Consider the following 24,152-nt stretch of genomic DNA (forward strand, 5'->3'; position numbering starts at 1 on the left):
TCATGTATTTTGCTAGTTTCTGATAATAGTGGTATCTGATGTTTTTTTCTAGATAACTTTTCTTACAAGTATCTTATTTCAACCTGAATTTTACAAATCTCTATTATTTTTCTTCTGACACTGTCCACTAGGCATCATACAATTTTTTAAAAAGTGCTTACATTTGAAAGCCACCATATGTGCTCCTGGTCCTTTATCATTGTTTATGTTCTTCAGTCTTGTCTCAATAATTCATTTAATTATTATTTATTACAGAAAAAATATTTTTTATCATAAGGGATAAGGAAACAGCAGATAGCCTGTCAGAGAATCTATGCCTCTCTTTCCTTAGATACTGTTAGAGGCAGCTCCCCATAAGTCTAAATTAAAATTACCACCTTATTTGCATTAAAAAACCAGCAGTGGCAATAGTCTACATCATTATTGAAAGTCCTAATATCATGAACTTATGAAGTTTCAGAGAGAATGCAAATTAGCTTTCAATATGTATATGGCTTCAGTCATCTCCTTTATACAGATGGCTCAAGAATTTCACTCTCACAAATTCCATTCAATTATTTCTATTTTCTAGAAATTACTATACCTCAATATGCTCCCCAACACCAATTTATCCATTCTGTTCATGGTACCCTCATATTCCCAATCACTTATGTCCAAAAGTATCTTTTTGAATCTTCTATCACTCACTACACATCCAGTCTATGGCCATATCTCTTTGACTCTACCTCTGCAAAATCTCTCAGGTTAGAACATTATTTCATTCACCTAGATTACTATAAGAGCCTCTTAAGGTCTGCTGTCTCAGATCTATTCCTTCTCAAATCAATTTTCCACACAACCACCAAAGTAACATACTTCCAAAATGCACATGCTTTGAACATGTCATTTCTCAATAACTGTCAGTGGTTGTCTACTACATAATTAATAAAATTTAAACATCTTATCTTTTTGTTCAAGGCCTCCAATAGTAGGGATAGAAACTGCTTTTTCCAGACATATTTCACACTTCCTCTCTTAGAAGGCTCTGTGTTTCAGACAAACTAGAATACTCTCCATCCACCCCATTCTTGTATCATTTGCACACATCATCTTTAGGTCTTTGTTCACCCCATCCATCACATTTCAAAGTGACACTCTTCCTATGCTCATATTATTAAACCCTTCCCTTCCTTGAGGGACTGAATCAGATGCTACAATATTCATGAAGCCTTTCCCTCCCTAAGTGAAAGTGTTGTTTCTTACATCACAATTGCAAAATGTTGTCAGTGGATATTTAATCATTGCTAAGCTAAAAATCCCCTTTATATCTTTGGCAATTAATGGTCATCTAGCTTCCCTTTGAAGATTTCCCTAATGAGGGCAACCCCATTCCTGTCTGAGGGAGTCTATTTCATTCTAGCATATTTTAACTGCTAGGAAGTTTTTCCTTATCAAAATTCATTTTTACACAATTTCCACACATTGTTGGAAATTTAGTTTCTTTACATTTATCTCACTTGCCTTCAATTGTCTCTGAACTATAAACTTCTTCAGAGATAGATTTGAGCCACGTCTATCTTCAATTTCTCCAATATTCATCTTAGTATGCATGGTATATACCTAATGGGTTTGTTTATTTATTCATTTACTCATTTATTTATTTATTCATTCATTTATTTATTTAGCTAGGCAGCTAGGTGGCAAGAGAGAGTAGAACACCAGCTTGGAATCAGGAAGATTCATCTTCCTAAGTTCAAATCTAGTCTCAGACACTTATTAGCTGTGTGACCCTGGGCAAGTCACTTAACCCTATTTGTCTCAGTTTACTCATATGTAAAATGAGCTAGAGAAGGAAATGGCAAACCACTCCAGTATTTCTGCCAAAAAACAGCAAATGGGGTCATGAAGAGTCAGACAAGACTGAAAAATGACTAAACAATAACAACTAAATGCTCAGCACTGAGCTTACCTTCCCTAAGCTATAAAAAATCAGGGTGATTGTCATGGGTCCCAGATTTAAACCAATTAAACAAAGAAAATAAATGTGACTCAAATTAGAATAAGAATTAATAAAAAATGAAGTGCTATAGAAGTTCAGAGGCAAAAGACTGCACTAATTGAATAGATAAGAGAAAATGTCAGAATACTGGTGGCATATGATTTGGCAACCTTATAGGATAATTAGGCATACAGAACACAAAGGCAAGCATCAAATGGTCCCTACCCTTCCAGAATTTATATTAGGCTTAGAAAATAAAACATGGGGGCAGCTAGGTGGCACAGTGGATAGAGCACCAGCCCTGGAGTCAGGAGTACCTGAGTTCAAATCTGGCCTCAGACACTTAACACACAATTACTAGCTGTGTGACCCTGGGCAAATCACTTAACCCCAATTGCCTCACTAAAAAAAAAATAATAATAAATAAAACATGTACACATATAAATAGATGTAATTTAGCTATTTAGTCATATCTAACTCTTCATGACCCCATGGACCATACTGTATTTTCTTGACAAAGATAGTAGAGCAGTTTGCCACATCTTCCTACAGTGAATTAAAGCAAACAGAGGTAAGTGACTTGCCAAGGGTCACACAACTAGTAAATGTCTGAGGCTGAATTTGAATTCAAGTCCTCTTGAATCCAGGCCCAGGAATCTATTCAGTGCCAAAATGACTCCTAGTCAGTCACCTATCTGCCTCCTACTTTTATAAGTAGATACAAATGTATAATTAATTGATATATGTAATGTGATTAATAAATACAAAGTATTAGAAGGAAAGTAATTATGAGTTGTGGACATAGCAGAAAATACCTTGTATAGAAGTTGGTGTTTCAGAAGAAAAAAATAAAATGCTGTATAAATTTTAAAAGAAGTGATAAGCAAAGGGAATTCCAATATAAGGAAAATCCATCTATCAATATAGGCTGAAACCTTCTTTTTCATTTATTTTCTAAAGGAGTAGCATAGAACACTGAGATGATCAATGACTAGTCTAAGCTCATACTTCGTGTGTCAGAGGCAGGATTAGAACCCATGTTTTCCTGGTTCTGAGTTCAGACTTTTTGGTACCACACCACTCTGTCTCTCAAAAATTAAAACACTATATAAATGTTAGCATTTATTACTATTACTATTATTATTTTTATTAATTAGAAGCAATTCATGGGACAAAATGATTTTGAGCTAGAAGATAACCTTAGAAATATATTTTTTTTTCCAATCACTTAATTTTACAGAAAAGGAAACTGAAGATCAAAGAGATCACATGACCTCCACAAACTCAAGAGATCCAAATGGGAGCAGAGCCAGATTTTCTGATGCCAAACTCTCTACATTACATTATGCTGTTGTATGAGATGAGAATGTGAAATGGAAAGTGCTATAGAGAGTTTCGTTATGGCATAAAATATTTGGAAGGGAATGATGGAAGACAAGTTACTTCTTATATTGAGCAGAAATTGGTCTCCCTATAGATTCCATTCATTGGTCTTAGTTCTATCTACCTCTGTGGTCAAGAAATCTAAGCTAAAAATGGCACCAGTCCCAAAGGAACTTATAGTACAGTTGGGTTGATCAAACATAAAACAGTAATGAAGTAGAAAATAAAGTACATAATTAAGTGCTAAGCTGAGGAGAACAGACTTTCTGTCTGGCCAAAGTGTAACTTAAAGTGGTGCTTATCTTAAAGACTGACTAAAAATGTTAACATCTATTTGATCATCCCAAATGGAAACAACAGTGGGCACAAATCGAGTTCTTTCTTCTGCTTAGAGCCAGCATATGTGTTTGCTTTATATATTGATGGATATTTCAATAAAACCATTTATTCCAACTCTTGTGCACCAGGCTTTGTTCTTTTATTTACACTGGGCAAGCATCACTTGACTAAATGTAGTTCTAACTGTCCTTATTTAACCAAATGTAACATTCTCATCAAATACACTATATTTTCATTTTCAATCTGTATGCAGTCCCTCAGAATTATTTTTGTGAATAAATTGTTGAAAAACACTTAATTTATCAAAAATGAATGTTTTAGTGAATGTCTCCAATAGCACTATGCAATAGGATTAGCACCTTATGTATATTCAAACTGGTGATACTGCTACAAATAATAATGAATTAGAGATAAACAGTTCATCTAATTTATCTGAAATTTAGCTATTATACTCCCTTACTATAATTATCCTTCACCTACTGTGTCTGTCTAAAAAAATAATTTTCTGAAGAGGTGTGGGGATGCAATTTGTTATCTCTGCTTTAGACATGTTCCTTTTTCTGCCTGTAACTACCCCTTTTCTAAAAACCCTCCATGTTATAATATTCTATGAACTATGTTAAAACAGTGGGACAACTCTGGTTGTGACATCACATGTGAAGTCAAACTTATTTGCCTAAATAAAACTCCAACTTTCTTATAAAAGCCCAAACTCTTTTATATGTTCTTTAGCATCCTCAATAAATGGAATAATTGCCGAATTGTGATTCCTATTCATCATAACAAGGGGGAAATTGGAAAAAAAACAACTTATTTTGGCAATGTCACAAATCCTTACGTCAACAAGTGTTAGGTCTTAGCCCCTACTATAACTTGAGGGACAAGTGTTGCCCTTTTGTTGTTGGTTAGTTTTCAGTCATATCCAACTCTTTGTGACCCCATGTGGAGTTTTCTTGGCAAAGATACTGGAGTAGTTTGATAATTCCTTTTCCAGCTCATTTTACAGATGAGGAAACTGAGTCAAACAGGTAAGCGATTTGTCTGGGGTCACACAGTTTCTAAGTGTCTGAGGCCAAAGTTGAACTCAGGAGGATGAGTCTTTCTGACTCCAGGCCTGGCACTCTATCCACCATGCCATCCAGCTGCCTCTAGTGCCCTTTTATTGTTGCCCTTGCCTTCCACTCTATACTTCCAAGACTGGGTATCTCCAGTTAAACTACTTAGCCTCTTTTTTAATTTGCCAAATAAAGACCTATTGCTTTACCTTGAATAAGTAATCTAGGCTTTTGGGAAGCCCCCTTCAAGTCTCTGGAGGGTAATTACTGTATCAGGTTTGCACACCAAGTCACTATTATGACATTTTAATATGGAAATAACTATGGACTTAAGTGTTGATTCTCTCTGACTTGTATGCATCTAAAATTGTTCTCTGTCATTTTTATCTTAAGATTTAAAAGATTCAATTAGATTAGGTTTTTAAAGATGACAGCATTTTACACTGAAATAGCATTGTTGATCCCATAATGCCTAAACAGTATCCACACAATTGGAAAAGATGGTAGAGCTTATCCAGTCTATTCCATACCTGAATACAAGGCCTGAATATCATGACCAACAAGTGGCAATCCTTCTATATAAAGATCTTCACAGATGGGGAGCTCACTCTTTCCAATAATAACACATTTCTCTTTGTAATAATTCTAATTGAGAATATTTTCCTTATATTGAGACACAATCTGGATCTCCTTATCTATAGCCATTCTTTTTCTACTATATAGTCAGCTATATCTGCCCTCCTCCAAGCAGCAAAGAGATGAAGAGAGACTCTGCAAGTACCACTATAGGGAAAAAAAAAAAAAAGAAAATCTAGGAAAGGAGCCAAAGTTGTATTTATGGATGTCTTTAATAAACAGATCAACTGCATGGTATGCTGACTGTCCAGATACCAGTCTTTAAGACACTCATAAAAGAAGTTTACTGCAAAACGCTTATTTTTGGTTGTAACAATTATATAGACAGGGTATGAATCTAAAGAAGACCCACTCAGTATTTAGGCAAGGAACTATGGTTTTGAATAATATTCTCGTAAGGCTCTGAAGCTAGTTAGTGCAATGGATGGAGTGCTGGGCTTAGAGTCAGGAAGACTCAGCTTCCTGAATTCAAATCTGGCCTCATTCACTAGCTGACCCTGGGTAAATCACTAAAAACCCATTTGCCTCAGTTTCCTCATCTGTAAAACGAACAGAAGGGAATGGCAAACCACTCCAATATCTCTGCAAAGAAAACCCACATAGGGTCATGATGAGTCAGATGCAACTGAACAACAACAAACTAGGGTATAAATGTGTTGATATACACAAGATCATAGTAATCATAGACAAAACTGAAAGTGTCTTTAGGGGCCATTCTTTCCAATGCCTTCATTTTACACACTGAGGAGCTTGTGACCCAAGGAGATGACATGATTTGCCTAACATAATAGAAGTAGTAACAGAGGAAGGAGCTGATCATGGGTTGTCTGGTTCCAGTCAGTATATCTTTTTTTTTTTTTTTTAAAGAGGCAATTGGGGTAAAGTGACTTGCCCAGGGTCACACAGCTAGTAAGTGTCAAGTGTCTGAGGCCGGATTTGAACTCAGGTACTCCTGACTGCAGGGCTGGTGCTCTATCCACTGCGCCACCTAGCTGCCCCAAGACAGTACATCTTAAAAACAAACAAAAACAAAAACAAAGAAAAAAATCCACATTGACCCAAATTATTTAATTTGAAATTTTCAATCTTTTAAACACAGGCCTGGTTAGCGAGTCAGGTTTCTACCTTATCTTAGGCTTAGCAGCTCCTCCACACCACAAGGAAAGCAAACAATACAAGCGAAAAACCAAGTCTGATATGGTGGGTAGGCCATTTGATTTGATCTAAGAGAATCTGTGTTTGAAACCTGACTTGGCTACTATAACCTTAGAAAAATGTCACTTAATATCTCTGGCCATTAATTTTCTCATCTGTAAGATAAAGGTTTGGGTGAAATAATCTCAAAGGTATTTTCCATCTCTGAATCCTACAATCATATGATTAAATATTTGACAATGCTTATCTATTGAAACCTGAGAGAATTCAACAAAAATAAATGACCTGAAAGTTATTTCCTTTGTTTGTAATTCTTTTTTTAATAACTACATAGTTTTGAGAGCTAGCACATAAGACTTTTAAGTTGCTATTTGTTCAAAGCATAGGCCTAGACTCTTACCAATTGATATTCCTTGTTCCATTTAAGTGATTTTTTGTCAGAAGAAATGAAGCCCTTTTAATAAAGTTATTAGTAAAGAAAACATCCTTACCAGTAACATAGGGTTAGTTAGCTCATCATGGGCATAGAACACATCATTCTATACATTTAATAAATTTAGTAAAGGTTGATATTTTGAATGTGTTGTGTTTATACATATGTATATTGTAGAGATTGTGATGCATAAGTGTGGCAGATCCTGTTTATTTTATTCAAAATTATTTGACATTGGTTATTTAGTACATTCATTAAACCCTATTTCCTTGGGCTTGTGTCTGAAAGCTTGCAGCACTGTTTTCATATCTAAACAAATATTTTTTACATTAATAAAATATAAAAGTATATGGAGAACTACATGGAGCATGGGGATGTAACTACTAAGGACTTGGAGGGAGAAAGGGTCATGGTAGCAAAGGCTGCTAGAGATGGGGAAGAGAAATAAATATCTACCATCACAACCCAATTTTCCACATGAATCCTTATCTGTGAGAGTATAAGGATTCCTTATTTTTTCTAATTTAATGTTTAAAGGATACTCTATTATGGTCTAGTAAATGTGACATTTTATCAATAATTTTAATTAAAGTTTGTATCTAATGGATTTAGGAAAACCCTTTTTTTTTTTTTTGTTATTGAGTTTGTCTTCCCAATGTATTATGCCAGATACTGAGTTAAAGTCTCTGTCACTTTTCTGCTTTGTATAAAAGATATTAAAACATGAGTCAGGGCTATTATATACAATGATTAAAAAAAAAAAAAGACAAAAAACAGGGCACGCAGAAGATACAACTTTAGGTGTTTACAAGAGATTATATTAACAATTCCAAAAAGATATCTTCATTTGAAAAGTTTACATTATCTAAAAGCCACTAATTTATTTTGCAATTATTAACTTGTTTTTGAACCACGGGGCAAGAAGGGATAGTGGATAGAAAGCCAACCTCAAAATCAAGTATATCTGAGTTGAAGACCCACCTCTGACATACATGAACTATGTGACCCTTGGGAAGACAAGATGTTGTCTCTTCAGGGCTGTAGGCAACTCTCTAAGACTAAGATTTTAGAGTAGGTGCCAACCCACATTGGCTGAAGCAGTTTCCTCATTGGCAGTCTCATCTACCAATAAAATTATAGATCCAAGTAAAAAACAAAATAATTTCTTTTAAAAAACAAGCTTTGGGGGTGGCTACGTGGTGCAGTGGATTAAGCACCGGCCCTGGATTCAGGAGTACCTGAGTTCAAATCTGGCCTCAGACACTTGACACTTACTAGCTGTGTGACCCTGGGCAAGTCACTTAACCCCCATTGCCCCCCCCCCAAAAAAAATCACAAAAAAACAAGCTTTTAGGTTAAATACTATAAACTATTTCTTAATAGAACACTCTATGCTAAATAATTTAGTTTCTTTGACAAAGAAATACTGTGAAAATACAATACCTTTCCACAGGCAAGAAACACCGTACTTAAACCCTGACAACAATGAAAAACAACTATACTCAAACATATAAGAAGAGCACCAAGAAATGTACACACAGAAATGTTGAGAAGGAGAAGGAGGAGGAGGAGGAGGAGGAGGAGAAGGAGGAGGAGGAGGAGGAGAAGGAGAAGGAGAAGGAGAAGGAGGAGAAGAAGAAGAAGAAGAAGACGACAGCACAGGCCTAAACAAAAAGCTCTAAGAAACTGATCGGGAAAGAGGTTTGTTGTGGGTTGTTTTTTTGTTTTGTTTTGCCCAACTAGACTAGTTAAGTAACAAAAGTGAGAGGCCAGAGAGAGGAGAAAAAGGCCTTAGAGAGAGAGAGAAATCAAACTCTACCACTAACTACCTATATGCCCTCAGGCAAGAACAGGAAATTGGTCTCTTTGGACCCCAGTTTGTACATCTGTAAAGTATGTGATATGGACTTGACAACTCTGAAGATCTCTTCTAGTTCACTTTTATGATCCCATGATGCTGAATCCCTTGTTCAAGACAATGCAGAAAGTCAGTGGGAATTTCCAGGACTAGAATCCACAAGGAGATCTAGGTCATCAGTGAATTCTCTGATTTATCTTCTGTGACTGTTTTAACTAAAGCTTTTTCAACAAAGGATAATCAATTACTAGAATTTATAGCCACAGGGCATCACTGAACTACAAAGTATTTTTGAGGCAAATGGTTCAGTAAAACTCAATTATATGGTGAAAAGCACTAATACACACACACACACACACACACACAGATAAACCATATTCATTATTAGGTTGTAATTTCACATGTGCATGGCTAATTATACAGACTCATTCCTCCCCCACCCTCCACCCCCCATGTCTGAGCTATATTCTCCTCTTGTCATACTCTCAATGGACTCTTCTGGGGAAGAAGAAACAAACCACTCCTAAAACCTTTCTCATTTCACCATGCAGCTTGTATTCCCCTTCTTCACAGGGAAACTTCTAGGAAAAGGACCCCTTTAATAAAATTTAACTTTGTTTCTTCAATCATGGGTAGAATAATTTAGCTACCTAAATTTAGCCACCCACAAAATGATGCAATTGGATCCTCACTGGCTGAAGCCCATTTCAGCTTCACTCTGCTCAGAGCCAAGTCCCCTTCTTCTGTGACTGTGGCTATTCATAGTCTATGGGTAAAATTCAAATTATTTAAAATATCTCTTAAACTCATGAACACTGAAACATCGCCTGGTCATTCTTTTGAGCTTCCTTGGTGACTCACAGTATTTCTCTACTTTTCTTCCAAGGAGAGTGGTGATCTACCTCTATGAAGCAGTAATATATTTTCAGTGCATAGGTCTATGTAACTCCTTAAATCATGATTACTTTCCTTAAACATATAAAATACCCAGCAGTGTAATACTGAATATAAGGCCAAAACTTGACAAACTGAGATTTAGTTCTTTTTGGTTGCTACATCCATATTTGGAACATTTTTTTCCCCTACATCTAAATCCTCGTCCCTAAGATGCATCCATTTGTCAGTGTATTAGGCATTCCTAGGTCCAGATCTACGGAACACAGTTATAGTTCATCACTTGGATGAAATAAACACAATTGCATATTTTTGTGGTTCATAATAAGTAACTTAGAGGATTATTTAATGAACCACTATTCCTTGAATTTTATCATAAGCCACCTAACTTCCTGCATGAGCTTCTACAACTCATTTGATCTCTTCTATTGGCAATAGCAAAGTACAATAATATTGTCATGACCCTTCTCACGACTGAAAAATTTAGGATGAAGTGCTCCTAGCTACAATTTGACATAAACCTTCAATATTTTTTCAAGTACTATATATACATTAGCCACCTATAGATAGGATGCATGTTCATTTAAATGACATCTGCCCTTAAAACAAAACAAAACACTACTAAGGGGCCTTTATTTCCTGAAGGTGTGTGCCTCCAGAATGTACAGACTCACCACTGCCTGTATGCAAAATGTTTTTCTTTAGAAATATCCATATAAAACCTGGAAACTGTTCCAGGCACTTGTGTTATCATTACTTGAGCAAGCCTGCAAAGTATCCTCTTAGATATGTTAGGAACAAGCATAATCACTCATATTCATCCCTAAAAACATACAAGTACAATAACAAAAGTAAAATGAGGCACATTTTTTACCCTAATGGGAGATCTGAAGATGAAGAAAACATACATATTCCAAATTCTTTTAATTTCTAGGTTTGTCATAAGTTCAAAAAAGTATCTAAAACATTAATGTCCTTTTTGTCTCACTTTTGGTTGCACTCAAGGTACTCTGATACAAAAGCTAAATGCTTAACAATAATATCATTAAAAAAAATACTCACTGTGGGGTCTTTGCCAGCCATTTTGCACTCTTCAACTTTATTTGCAGATGCTGGCCAGAAAATCTGTTTGGAAAGAACAAGGTCATATAAGTTTTTGTTGTTGTTATTGTTGTTGTTGTTGAGTCATTTCAGTCATATCCAATTCTTCATGACCCTGTGTGGATTTTTCTTGGCAAAGATACTGGAGTGGTTTGCCATTTCTTTCTCTAGCTCATTTTACAGATGAGTAAACTGAGACAGATAGGGTTAAGGGACTCACCCTGGGTCACACAGATAGTGTCTGAGGCCACATTTGAACTCAGGTCTTCCTGATTCAAGGCCACTGAACCACCTAGCAGCTCCATAATATAAGATGTGTGTGTGTGTGTCTCTGTTTATGTATGTATATATGTGTATATGTATGTATACATGTGTGTCTATATATATAATAATATCTTCATTTCATTGATGCTAATAGGGCTTCTTTCAAAACACATCTAAGATTTTTCTCCCTATCATTTAGACTGTTTCCATTATAAGAATGAATTTTCCCAAAGAATGTTATTACCATCAGCTCATTCTAACAAAATTTTATAGAGAATTCGAGTAGCCATTTTTCTTTCTTTTTGTTTGGATTCATAAGTTTTCCTGACAATATCACTTAAAGATAGGTAGACAATATCAAAATGATTGTATCAAAAGTATACATATCATCTATTAATTGCATAATATGGGTACCTAAATATCAATATGGTTTTTCATGCTATGATTACACATACCCAAAACTATAACACTATATAACACTATAACATAAAATCACAGTGTTTATATTGATTAAGGCTTTCTAAGTTCCAAAAAACACTCAAGGTCTGAGTTAGGATTTGGGTCTTCTTTGCTTTAATTTCAGTGATCTATCTATTGTACCACCTAGCTGACTGTTTAAAATATCAAAATATACATTTAGAAAACTTTCCATCAGCATATTCATCAGAATCATTCTCCCTCCCTTCTCCAAGAGGTCAGTGCCTGGTTCATGATCTCTCTGTCCATTCCCAACTCCAACCTAATACTCTAGAACCTCAATAAGAATACTAATATTCCCTCAACCAAACTTACTACTAAATTCTTCAATCTACTCCCCCCTCTATAACATACTCCTTTATAAAGAATAAGGACAGTCATACACAAACACAATGCCATTGATCATGATCATATAATTACCATGATCAAGAACTCTAAAATTCTTTTATCTGATTATAACATAATATATTATTCCTTCTCTTTCCACTCCAATCAATCCTTCTCCTACCAAGAGAAATGATTTTTTTTTTCTAAAATGTAGGTCTAACCTTGTCCCTCCTTTAGTTCAAAGGATAAACTCTGGTATCTCTCTATTACCTGTAGGATAAATTCTTATGATATTTAGAGTCCTAGCAACCTGTTGTTTGTGCTATGCTAAAAAAAATAGAAAACTAACTTGAAAACATAAAATGGTCTTTAACTTTGTTCCTCAAGTTCTCTTCAAATATTTTTTTTCTTTTTATTCTTTTATCCTATTTCATATTTTTACCCATTACCTCAATTTTATTTAATTTGTCAATGGTCCAAGAAAATTTCCCTTTTTCTATATTTTAGAGAACAAAATTTTGCTACCTGTGAAGCCAGAGGGGAGAAACTGGAACAACTCTATTTAACTTATGTTCCCTATGAAATAAACCCATATTTTTCACTAAGCAATGGACCTGGACTTTTGCCTGCTGGTCTAATGAAATGCACATTTCTTTCTCTTTTTCTCTCTGTACACAACAACAGAAAAACACATTATGAGGCAATTTTGAGTTCTGAAAACATTTTTGAACTTACACTCAGAGGGTCCTGGCTTATGTTATTGATATTCAAAGACAGAATATGATCTTTGCTGCCCACATAAATCCGGTCCTGATCTTCATCCATTAATAATATCCTGTAGTCTAATGGATTGTGGGAAAGACTGTAATATTCAGAGGTCTTGGTTTCCCGCAGTTCTGAAACAGGGAATAGCAGAAATTAGTTTTAAAAGTTTCTTGGTTTTATGATTTTGTTTTTTGTAATTTAAAAAAGAATGGCTTCATTTTTCCACCTGTAATGACACAGCAGTTTGGTACCTTAAGCAATTCATCTTTCTTTTTCATTTATGATATTTTAAAAGGTTTTCTTTAAAAAGCAAAAACATTTCTCTACCTGCCAAACTAGCAAATGTCTATTATTTTAATGTTTGTCATTGTTTATTGCCTCAATGTATAAGAAGACCATGCAATCATTAAACAAGGGAAATCTGTTCTTGTTTATGAAATGATGAGGCACCTGAAAAGAACTCTTAGGGTAGCTTGGACAAAGCAGGCAGGAAGTAGGGCACATATTTTTGGATGATGGTGATGATGGAAAGGATACTCAAAGGATGGGGAGTGAGGAGATCATGGACATTAAGTCATTATGTGACCTTGGGGAAAGAATTTTCCTTCTCTGGGTCAGTTTCTTCATGTGTCAAGTGAGGGGAGAAGACAGGATAGACTCCAGTTTCCCCTAGTATACTATACTATATATACTATATATAGTATATATATAGTATACTATATATCTTCCCCTAGTATACTATGATTTATTTTTAACAGAATCATTTGAGCCACACAGACATGTGAAATTCCTCATTCCATTATGATTTTGAGAACCAACAGTCAAAAAATCAATTCCAGTGAAAAGCTTAATGCTTACAAAAGGAGAGGTAGATCAAAGGCAAGGGAGTGTCAATTGCTTCAGATCACACTTAATATGCCTCATGCTTAACCTAAACTGACCTTATCTGTTCTTGAGAGGATCATTCATTTGCACTTCAATATTCACCTAATCTTTAATCTCTACTATAGTAGTCACTATGGAGAGCTCTAACTAAATAGATGCATTATTCAACAGTTTAAATTGGGGGAGGGGAGGCAGGGAAGGAGGAACCAGATATTTAATCATTAGACTTTATTCTAAGATAAATCAAACCACATCTTTAAATAATCTTTTGTACCTAAGAGGGGAAAAAAGGCACATGAACAAAGATCCATAGTTATAAATAAACCAACAACTGCTAAACCACATCTCATATGCAGGGACTCATGCTCATTTAATAACTTTCACAATGAATAAGTGCCTTTGTAATTGACCTTTGAAGACAATGAATGTACTGTGACAATAAAAAGGTCGATATTCATTATAGCTGATATGATTTTCTCTCCAGTCAAAATGCTTCTTGATCACATTTTAGCCTCTAGTCAAAGGAATTCAGTAGCTCTTTTGTTTTCTTATTATTTTCTTACCTAAGATTCACAGATCCTAGGAACATGTCAGGTTGTTCTAGGATTAAAATTTCAAAAGAGTACTCTTTTCAAAGTTTTGTTAGTTGACTTACAAATATTTCTCTTGAATTTTTCACCCCTTTGGGATTTGAACTGAGCCAAAATTGAAAACGATGGGGTGGCTTGTAAAGTGCTACAAACAATATCTGATAGAGAATACCTGAACCTTAAAATCAAATCAACCCAGGGGCAGCTAGGTGGCGTAGTGGATAAAGCACCGGCCCTGGATTCAGGAGTACCTGAGTTCAAATCTGACCTCAGACACTTGACACTTAACTAGCTGTGTGACCCTGGGCAAGTCACTTAACCCTCATTGCCCTGAAAAAAAAAAATCAACAAATACCCATTTCATAAGCTTAGTAGGTGCAAGGCCCAGTGCTTAAACACTGACTATAAAAAGAAAAATTAAAATCAGCCCCTGCCTTCAAGGAGTTTGCATTCTAATGGGTGACACATGTACACATATGTATATATACATACATACTTATACACATATGACACACATTCAATTAGAGGAATTTAAGAAAGGAAAGTACTGCCAGATGGGAGGCAAGAAAGGACCTGTTTTAGGAGGTGACATTTGAGTTTAGTCTTCAAGAAGGCAGGCATTCCTAGAGGTAGAAATGAAGATAGAGAACAAAGGTACAGAGATGAGAGATGAAGCATCAAGGAGAATGCAGCAAGACTTTAGGAATGAATGGACCATAGATTGTGTGAAGTAGAATAATGCATAAGAAGCCTGGAAAAATAGGAAGGGGGTGATGATAAAGAGTTTCAAATGCAAAGTAGAGATTTTTACTAGAGACTCGATTTGCCACTGGACTTTACTGAATGAAATATGGTCAACCCTAAGCTTTAGTAAAATAACTGGCAGCCAGACAGAATATGGATTGAAGAGACTTGAGGAAAGATGACCATCTGGAAGGTATATGGTGATAGTTTAGGTGACAGGTGATGAGGGACTGCACTAGAGTGGCACTATACAAATACAGATAAGTGTTTATTATGTCATTTAATATACATGTGCATAAATACATATATCTACATACATGGACATATGCATCGATATATATGTGTGGGTGAGTATATGTGTGCATGCATTCAAATACACATATAGATTAACAAGCATGTTGTATATGTATAGGTGTGTATGCACACACCTATACCCACACCCACAAACACTTATATATCTATACATATATGTCTGTATGTATGTTTATATCCAGGGCAGCTAGGTAGTTCAGTGGACAGAGTGCCAGGCATAGAGTCAGAAAGATGAATCTTCCTAAGGTCAAACTGGCCTCAGACATTTACTAGCTGTATAACGCTGGACAAGTAACTTGACCTCCTCTGCCCCAGTTTTCTCATCTATAAAATGAGTCGGAGAAGGGAATGGTAAGGCACTCTGGTATCTTTGCCAAGAAAAGAGTCAAGCACAACTGAAAAGTGACTGAACAACAAAATGTGTATACACCTATACACATACACATACAGATATGCATACACATGTATCTTCTGACCACACAAGTTAGACTCTTTAACAGAAGATAACTCAGACATTTTTTAAACAAGGATCACAAAATGACCTGAAAAAAACCATAGTAAGCTTCATTTCACATTACCAATGATGCCTACAATAAATCTAAGCCTATATTATCTGGTACTTTTTGGTAATATTATGGATTTCCTAACTCTGGGACCCGACTCTGCACAATTATGAAACTATTACTCAAACATATTTGCCCGCCGCCCCTCCCTTCCCCCCCCCCCAGCCAGTACTGTTCATCTCAATCATAATTAATTTAGGAACAAAGATTCTTAACCTTTTTATGTGAGTTCCTTTGGGAGCTGAATAAAACCTATTTGCCTCTTCTCAGAATAATATTTTTAAATAGATAGAATAAAGTACATCTGATTACAAAGGAAATCAATGTTAAATAGAATTATGATTTTTTTTTAACAAGAGCTCACATTCCTCAGATAAAGAAACCCTAGCTTGGACAAATTATTTTAAGATAGGAGGACCTTTAAAGTTCCTTCCAGCTTTAAAGCTTATTATCCCAATAAATGTTTTTGACATTTCATTAATAAAGAAGTAAGGGAGGCGAAAATAGTGGATAAAACTGATTTGGGTATTAAAATATTTCCACCAACATTCAGTGATATATTCTCTGGAATAGAGGAAGAGCATAGCGGTATATCAACTTAACTTACTGTTGAAATACTGACTTGCTACTCAACCCAACAACCCTATTACTGTTCACACTTCAACAGCCATGGAATCTTTGGTTCTTCCTATGAAAGGGCTTTGAACCTCACTTGAAAGTTTAAGAATGCAAGCACTTTGAAGTAATGGGCTGTTCTATTTTTGTCTTTGTGTAACCAGCACCTGTTAGAGTGCCTGATAGTAGGCACTTAATTAATCATTACTGATTGATTGAGTAGGAAGATGAAGAGATGCCTGAGCCTACTGCTGCTAAGTTATGCCTAAAATGAAATGTCCCGTTACATATGATAAAGAGGCCCACATGAATATGAAATTAAAGGAGATGGTAAAAGGAGTTGCTTTGGTTAACACACTCCTACTCAGAGTCTCTGGCACGTCTATCCCTATGTGGTCTAAATTTGTCATAATTGAATTTCCTGAAGGATGAATGATTTGACTGTAAAGAAAAGGAGTGGCACAACAGAAAATAGTATGGCATTGTTTATTATAAGTAGCCAATCAGGCACTTTGCTGAATTCTGAGTCAAGTCTTGCTGAATTTCACCAAGCTTTGACATCTTGTTTAGGATGAAGACATAGGTAGTTGATACTGGTTTTTTGAGAGAAAAATCTCCAATTATGTCCTACTTACGCTTCAGCCAAGATGATATAGCATTAGAAAGGTGAAGGGTTACAAAAAAAAAAAAGAGCTCTGGGAACTTGGGAAAATTTCCTGGGAAATTAAATTATTTTAAAAGGCAAAGACTTAGTGCATGCTTCTGCTCAGAAATCCAAATCACTGTAGCTCCTCCATCATGGAAAATTACGGCAATATACCCCATGCCAAATTTCCCTTAGGGGAAATCCTTAGTTGAACAATTGTCTCACCTAAAGTTCACATCCACAATTACAATCCTTTTTACTGTTCTTTATAATAAAAAGGGCTATACCCTTTAAACTTGGAGTTACAGGTTCACCCCCAAAATGTGATGAGCCCCAACAAGTGAAGCACTTTAGAACTCAATTTAATATTCTACAGCAATGAAAACACAGCTTTTAATATATTCCATCTGTAAATAACTCTATAACTATAACCACTACAGACTAACTTTAGTTCTCTGTATTCAATCTGTCAGTGGGCTCTGTCTTAGATTTTCAGAAGTGACTTAGTCAATACCAATATGATTCATGCACTCAGAAATTTGATCTTTGAGCAATGATTATAAAATCTTTTATTACCTATATAAAGTATCTGTAGCTCCAAAACTTTGGGGTTGCATTCTCTACTTCAGAACCACCATACCTTTCAAAAATTCTTAAGAACTGGCAAGAGGGAATAATGGGCATTGTATTTTATCTATTTATCCAGTTAAAAGTCAATTCCAAGAAAGTTTTTCTATTAGAAGCACACGCAGTACCAGAAACAAGAGGAAATTTGTAGTCTGATTAAATATGTTTTTTAAGGTTTATAAAGCCTACTGCTTATTCAATCCACCAACATTTATTGAGCTTTTACTGTGTGCAGAGCACTATAATAGAACCTTTACAGGATACAAAGCTAAATACGGAACAGTTCCCAACCATATTAAAATAGAAATTGATTTTCGATTCTACTATGAAATTGGGAGGGAAAGTCATTGGACTACTTTTCAAAGCATCCAACATGAATTTCCTTCTTGCAGAACTCATTTTCAGATGGAATTCCTTATGAGACAAGGACCAAGGTCACAGCCTTTAAATTCAATAATTATGCTTTTGACAGCATCGGGTAGGGTTTTTTGTTTGTTTGTTTTGCTGTATTTCATATCTTCTGAAGAATTAGTGCTATCGTCTCTCAGCATTGTTCTTCCTCCACTCATTTTCCTCTTCTTATTCCTCCTTCTTGTTCTTCTTCTCTTCCTTCTTGTGACTTACTGACATCATCCACTGCCTTTTTTTTCCCCTCTTCGAGGTACACGAGATATTCAGCCTACCAAGTTAAGAATGAAGGCTGTCTCGTTCTTTAGTAAAAGTAGGCTGATCAAGACGTGGTCTGACAAACTGCAGCAGACTGACTGGCAGCCAGTATCACCTACCTATTTCCTAAGACAAACAAGGAAAGAAATATGGGAAGACATAGCAAGCAAGCACAGTGCCAAACCCACACTCAAAAAATCAAAATCAATCAGTCCTGAACAGGAGATGGAAGGCTCCAGGAACAGTAGTAGTAATGACCAAGAATCTCTCATCTAGGCACTCTGCCAGGAAGAACCGTAGCCCATGGATAAAGAGTCACCAAGAACTTTACACAACACCTAGTGCCTGTGATTCCTCAAAATACAGGTAACCTGAGACTTCCTCTCATTTTCAAGGAGTTGGGGCTGGGGAAGGAAAGGAATTAAGTATGTTGAAGCAGAAAGGACACTGAAGTGAACACCAGAACTTAGCACTCAAACAGTTGTATTAATAGTTTCCATTTAGATAGTGCTTTATGGCTTATAGAGAAAACACTTTCTTTCTAACAACCCTGTGGGATATCGTGCCAGCATTATTGTTCTTCTCATTTTCTACACTGAGGCTAAGAGAAATTAAATGACTTGCTTTATGTTTGAAAAAATTAAGAAGAAAAGGAGGCAATGGATAAAAGGAATCCAGCATTGGGATCTGTCAAGTCATGATCAATGAGAAACAAAAGGGCAAGGGATTTGAGAGAAGAGAATGAGTGCAAATTGCACAGGTTCAGGGTTATTATGTTTCAGAGGCCAGGAAGTCAAAGCTGGGTGACCCAGTAAAAGTCATTTAACTCTCGTGGCCCTTTTGTAGTAAGACAACCAAGAAGTAGTGTCAACTGCTCGTGCCTTTAATCCCCTGAGTCCATTAAGTCAAAAGAATGATTTCAGTAACTTTTAAGGAAAATCTATTCTAACTTGTGTGGGCATGAGGGGTTAGGACATTGCTCTCACCACTATAATATAAGACTATAGTATGTTTTTTCTTTAAATAATAAAAAGAACATTCTTTATAAACCATAAAACATCACTTGAGTTATTATCATTACATGTCTTTGAGTGTCAGGAAATAAAGCCAAATAAAGCCTGTGTCACAAATTTAATGACATACAAATTTTGACATGCCCAGAGTCACACAGCTAGTAAGTGTCAAGTGTCTCAGGCCAAATTTGAACTCAGGTCCTCCTGAATCCAGGGCTGGTACTTTATCAACTGTACCACCTACCTGCCCCCAAGGGATTTTAATTCTATTAATTTTTTATATAACATGTCATTCCACCTAAAGAGAAGTAATGTTTGCAGTTACAAAATCTTGTAGTTTGTAAATCACAAATAACTGTACATCAAAGCCAGCTTCAGGATTCAAAGCCAAAATCTTTAACAAGTATTCTAAGAAAAATGGATGGTCCTTAGAATATGGAGGAAAGAAGCTATGACTGTGTGAGCAACAACATTTATCCCCCTCCTTCCAAAAAATAATCAATAAGTATTATCATTTTAATATAATTTTGAATAAAAAGGAAATATGAATGAGAAAGAATGGGAAGGAATACAATTTATTACATAGCAGTGAAAATTTCATTCCTAGCACTAGTTCATGATTCCATTCATTCATCTGATATTGCTCTCTTACTGTCAAAGTTTTCTAAATGGTCTGATTAGATTGTTTTGTTTTCAAATTCTCACCCATCTTGACCTCTCTGCAGAAGTGCACACTGTGCTTCATCCTTGCCCCTAACCTGTGATGAACTATTATTCTCTACTCTCAAATCCATTGCCTCTTTGTCTAATAGTTGATCATGCCTTGGCAAACAGCCATGCTGAATAACTCCTACCTTCTGCCTTTCTCTCCTTTCTATTAGCTCCTGAACAGAGCTGGGGAAGAAAATCATGCAATTATAATAATTAGAACCACTATTTTTTCCCCTAATCTCAACTGGACCTACATTGAAGGAAGGTACTCATTCCCCTCTTCCCTAACCTAGTCTCTGTTTACAATTTGACTCCATTCTATTCTTGAAACTTTTTTTTTTACACCTTGCACTAGAAACTCCCACTCATACAAGTTTACTTGTGGTTACACTAAAATCTTCATCACCATCTTCCTTGTCTTCATAATAGCTTTCTTACCCATGTGGAATGCTGTCCCTCCTCAACTCCAATTCTTGGCACCCCTGCTTTCCTTCAAGCCTTATCTCTAGTGTTTTCTTCTATATAGAGGTTTTTCCCTTCCTCCTAGGTGGAAAGAAGGAGCCTCATGTTTAGTTGGTTGTTAGTTGTTTGTTATTGTTGTTGTTCTGATAAGCCATGGGGGGGCAGTGTCACCTCTGGAGCAGATGATGCACCTTGTGTAGTAAAGCAAACAAAAAAGACTTAAAGACAGTTTCTCTCTCATAAATTACACCTCAGACTGTATATTATTACTATTTTGCTAATTATTCTCTCATGTAAGGCTGCCCTGAGGATTCTGAAACAATCAAGCTTTTAGCCAACACCATGAGTCAAAATCATGGTGTGAGCTCTTAGGGATCTTGAATTCAAACCCACTTACCTTGAAGAAGAAGAAAAAAAGATATCCAAAAAGATTAGAAGGAAGGAATTCTAAACATTTGACAAATTTTCTTGAGAAGTTAAAACGTTCAAACAAGCACAGATTCATGGAAAGTATACTGCTTTTTCAATTGAAAGATCTGGGTTTGAATTTTGACCCTTTACCTCTCCTGTGATCCCAAGAAAGAGACTTAATTTCTCCATCTTATTTTTTCAGGTGTAAAATAAAGATAATCCCAAATATCTGGTGCTTTTTAAGCCCATATTTCTCTAAAGAAAATTGAATCTTTCACCCAAAAATATAATACATTTCTGAACAAAGCAATATTCTACTCTGACACTGAAAATAATATGCTTTGACATTCTACCAAACAGAATTTCTTTATGGTCTGTTATAATCTTGAGTTTGATAAATTCAACGTTCTATTAAGTTAAGTGGTTTTTAATTGCTCCCTAGTAATATACAAAAGGGTCGCTATAAAAATTCTCAGCCAAATGCTTTCTTTACAAGTACATTTTCATTGAGAAGTAATGTTGCAGTGTGCTTAGTGAACTGCTGAATTTCACTGAAGTAGATAGAAATGGCCAATTACCACTAAGCTGGGAAGCAAAGTTATTCCAATGTCTTGCCAAAAAAATTCCCTCTCTAAAATTTTCCCTGAAGAATTACATAAGACCACCCACAACATTCAGCCAGACAGACTATCTGGAATTTAGCAATCCCTAGCCCAAATAATTGAACCTTCTTTTTCAACTTATACATTCTCTAAGCCATTTTTACTTAAGCACAATAAGAAACACAGTAGATTGTATATTCTATGACCTCAAAACTATTTCAAAAATCAAAATTATATGGTGACTAAATAAATATATGGATCATTTTTGGAAGATGCACTTAATTTATCTAATCATTATTTGGGTCAATCTGACTTGTTTCGGCATGCTACTATCTTCCACTCTAAATAAACAGTTCAAATATTACAAAATTAATATTTTTTAGAGAAAGCAAAAGGACACCAAAGAAGTTATTCAATATCACATTCCCTTCTTTATGTTGCAAATAAGAAATGTTTGTACATATTAAATATATATGGACATAACTATACCGTTAATATATTATGTTGTTTTTGCTTAAGTGGATTTTAATTGTTCCCTAGTACCAAATGAAAAGGTTAGTATGAAAGGTTTAGTTAAATGTTTCACATACATGTACTTTTTTCATTTAGAAAAATATTTTTAGCATTGCCCTTGGGAATTACTGCCTTTACTTGAGATAGAAATGGATAATTACTAACTGGGAGGCCATACTGTTTCAAATTCTTTCCAAAATATTCCCCCTCCTCCAAAGCATCCTTTCAGAATTACACACAAACTTGCACACACAAGCGTGAACACATATGGTGTTGGAGGAAAAGCAGTAAAGCATGTTTTCCATGGAGTGTATTTATGTATTTATTTAAAAAATACTGAATTCTTTATGTGGCAATCATGAAAATAAAGGACTGCTTTGGATTTTCTAGAGAAAATATAGAAGTCTTTAGAAGGAACTAATAGACGGTTACGAGTGGCACCTCAAAGATCAAGCTTTGCTCTAGAGAGAGATTACTATGTCTTTTTTAAACTAGAAGGAGGGGAAATTTACATTCAAGATAAATAGATTGATAGGCAAATAGATTGATGGATCATGATAAGGTTTCAAAAAGAAAAATAGTTTTCACTCAAGCACCACCAGGCTACCATATTTAGGAGGATATTGATTCAGATTATTGAAATACAATTTAATCTAAGACCCTTAGTTGAATTAAGCAAAATATGCAGCAGTGTCAGTCCATTACCTCTGGCATGGGTACCAGCCAGTACAATGGTAAAGATATTGGAGATGGAGTGTTATATAATGAAGAAAAATATTAAGACCAGGTTGACTGGATAATGGAGTAAGTGAAGGGAAAAACAACGTTTAAAAGGGTTTGAAGTTAGCTAGTGAAGGACTTTAAATGACAAAATGAAGAGTTTATATTTGATATGAGAGGTAATTGGGAGCCACTGGCATTTACTGCAGCTCAAAATATGCACTAAACATTTGGGGACTAGAGTTCATTAGAAAGGCTAGAGATAGATGTATACACACACACACATCTGGGAGTCATAAGCATAGATGATAATTAAACCCATGGAGAAGGCACAGGGCATAGCCTTGGACTATATCCATGGTTAGCAAGCATGATATAGAAGATAAACTACCACAAGAGATTAAGAATAAGGGGTCAGCCAGGTAAGAAGAGAACTAGTGGTGTCACCAACACAAAAAAGCATCCCATTTCTTCTCATTTCCTTTGACTTACTTTCACTGCTACAACCTATATATTTGCCCATTTTTTTTCTTTTTGTTTTTGTTTTGCATGACAATGAGGGTTAAGTGACTTGCCCAGGGTCACATAGCTAGTGAGTGTCAAGTGTCTGAAGCCAGATTTGAACTCAGGTCCTCCTAAATCCAGGGACAGTGCTTCATCCTCTGTGCCACCTAGCTGACCTCTATTTGTCCATTTTCATCAACATTTGAAATATCAAGGACTGCTGTCACATGAAACTGACATGACACGTGCATGATACAACTCATCTCTACAAGAGACAGCTGAGAATATCATTCATAAACCCACTTCAATACTGTACTTCTACCATCCAATCCTATTTTGTGGTTACACATTACTAAAATGAAGAGTTGCTACTGCCTCTTTAATCCAGCTTTAGAATGCCATAAAAACATCATCTTGCAGCTAAACTTCTACAATTAGCATTAAGCAATTCTGCTTTCTCCCACCATGAGCAGACAACTGAACAATCTGCTAGAGTGCTGATCTGAATGAAAAATGTCACAAAAGGTTATCCAATTTTTTATTATTTTTTGCTAACATTTTTACTTTCAGATAGAATCTTAACCACAAGAATAAGAAATATAATTTGTTGTTGTTTTTCAGTTCTTTTTCAGTCATGTCCCACTCTTTGTGACCCCATTTGGGGTTTTCTTGGCAAAGATACTGGAGTGTTTTGTCAGTTCCTTCTCCAGCTCATTTTACTGTTGAAGAAACTAAGACAAACAAGGTTAAGTGACTTGCCCAGAGTCATAAGCTAGCAAGCATCTGAGGCCAGATTTGAACTCAGAAAGACAAGTTTTCCTGACTCCAGGTCAGGAACTTTATCCGCTATGCCACCTAGCTTCCCAAGAAATACAGTACCTTTAAATATTAATAAGAGACATA

The 24,152-nt window shown here is 35.6% G+C and overlaps 1 protein-coding gene across 1 annotated transcript in view; it reads right to left on the bottom strand.

The window, feature by feature from the left end:
* The window catches only part of SEMA3C (semaphorin 3C), a 195,516-nt gene that overhangs the window by 94,079 nt on the left and 77,285 nt on the right, over nt 1-24,152 (bottom strand). The window contains exons 3-4 of the mRNA XM_043968818.1: nt 12,636-12,796; nt 10,794-10,856 (exon numbers count right to left, since the gene is read on the bottom strand). Of these exons, the coding sequence (XP_043824753.1) occupies nt 10,794-10,856; nt 12,636-12,796 (224 nt within the window). The remainder of the gene's footprint in view (nt 1-10,793; nt 10,857-12,635; nt 12,797-24,152) is intronic.

This window comes from Dromiciops gliroides, chromosome 5 (genome assembly GCF_019393635.1).
Source record: "Dromiciops gliroides isolate mDroGli1 chromosome 5, mDroGli1.pri, whole genome shotgun sequence".
Taxonomy (NCBI): domain Eukaryota; kingdom Metazoa; phylum Chordata; class Mammalia; order Microbiotheria; family Microbiotheriidae; genus Dromiciops; species Dromiciops gliroides.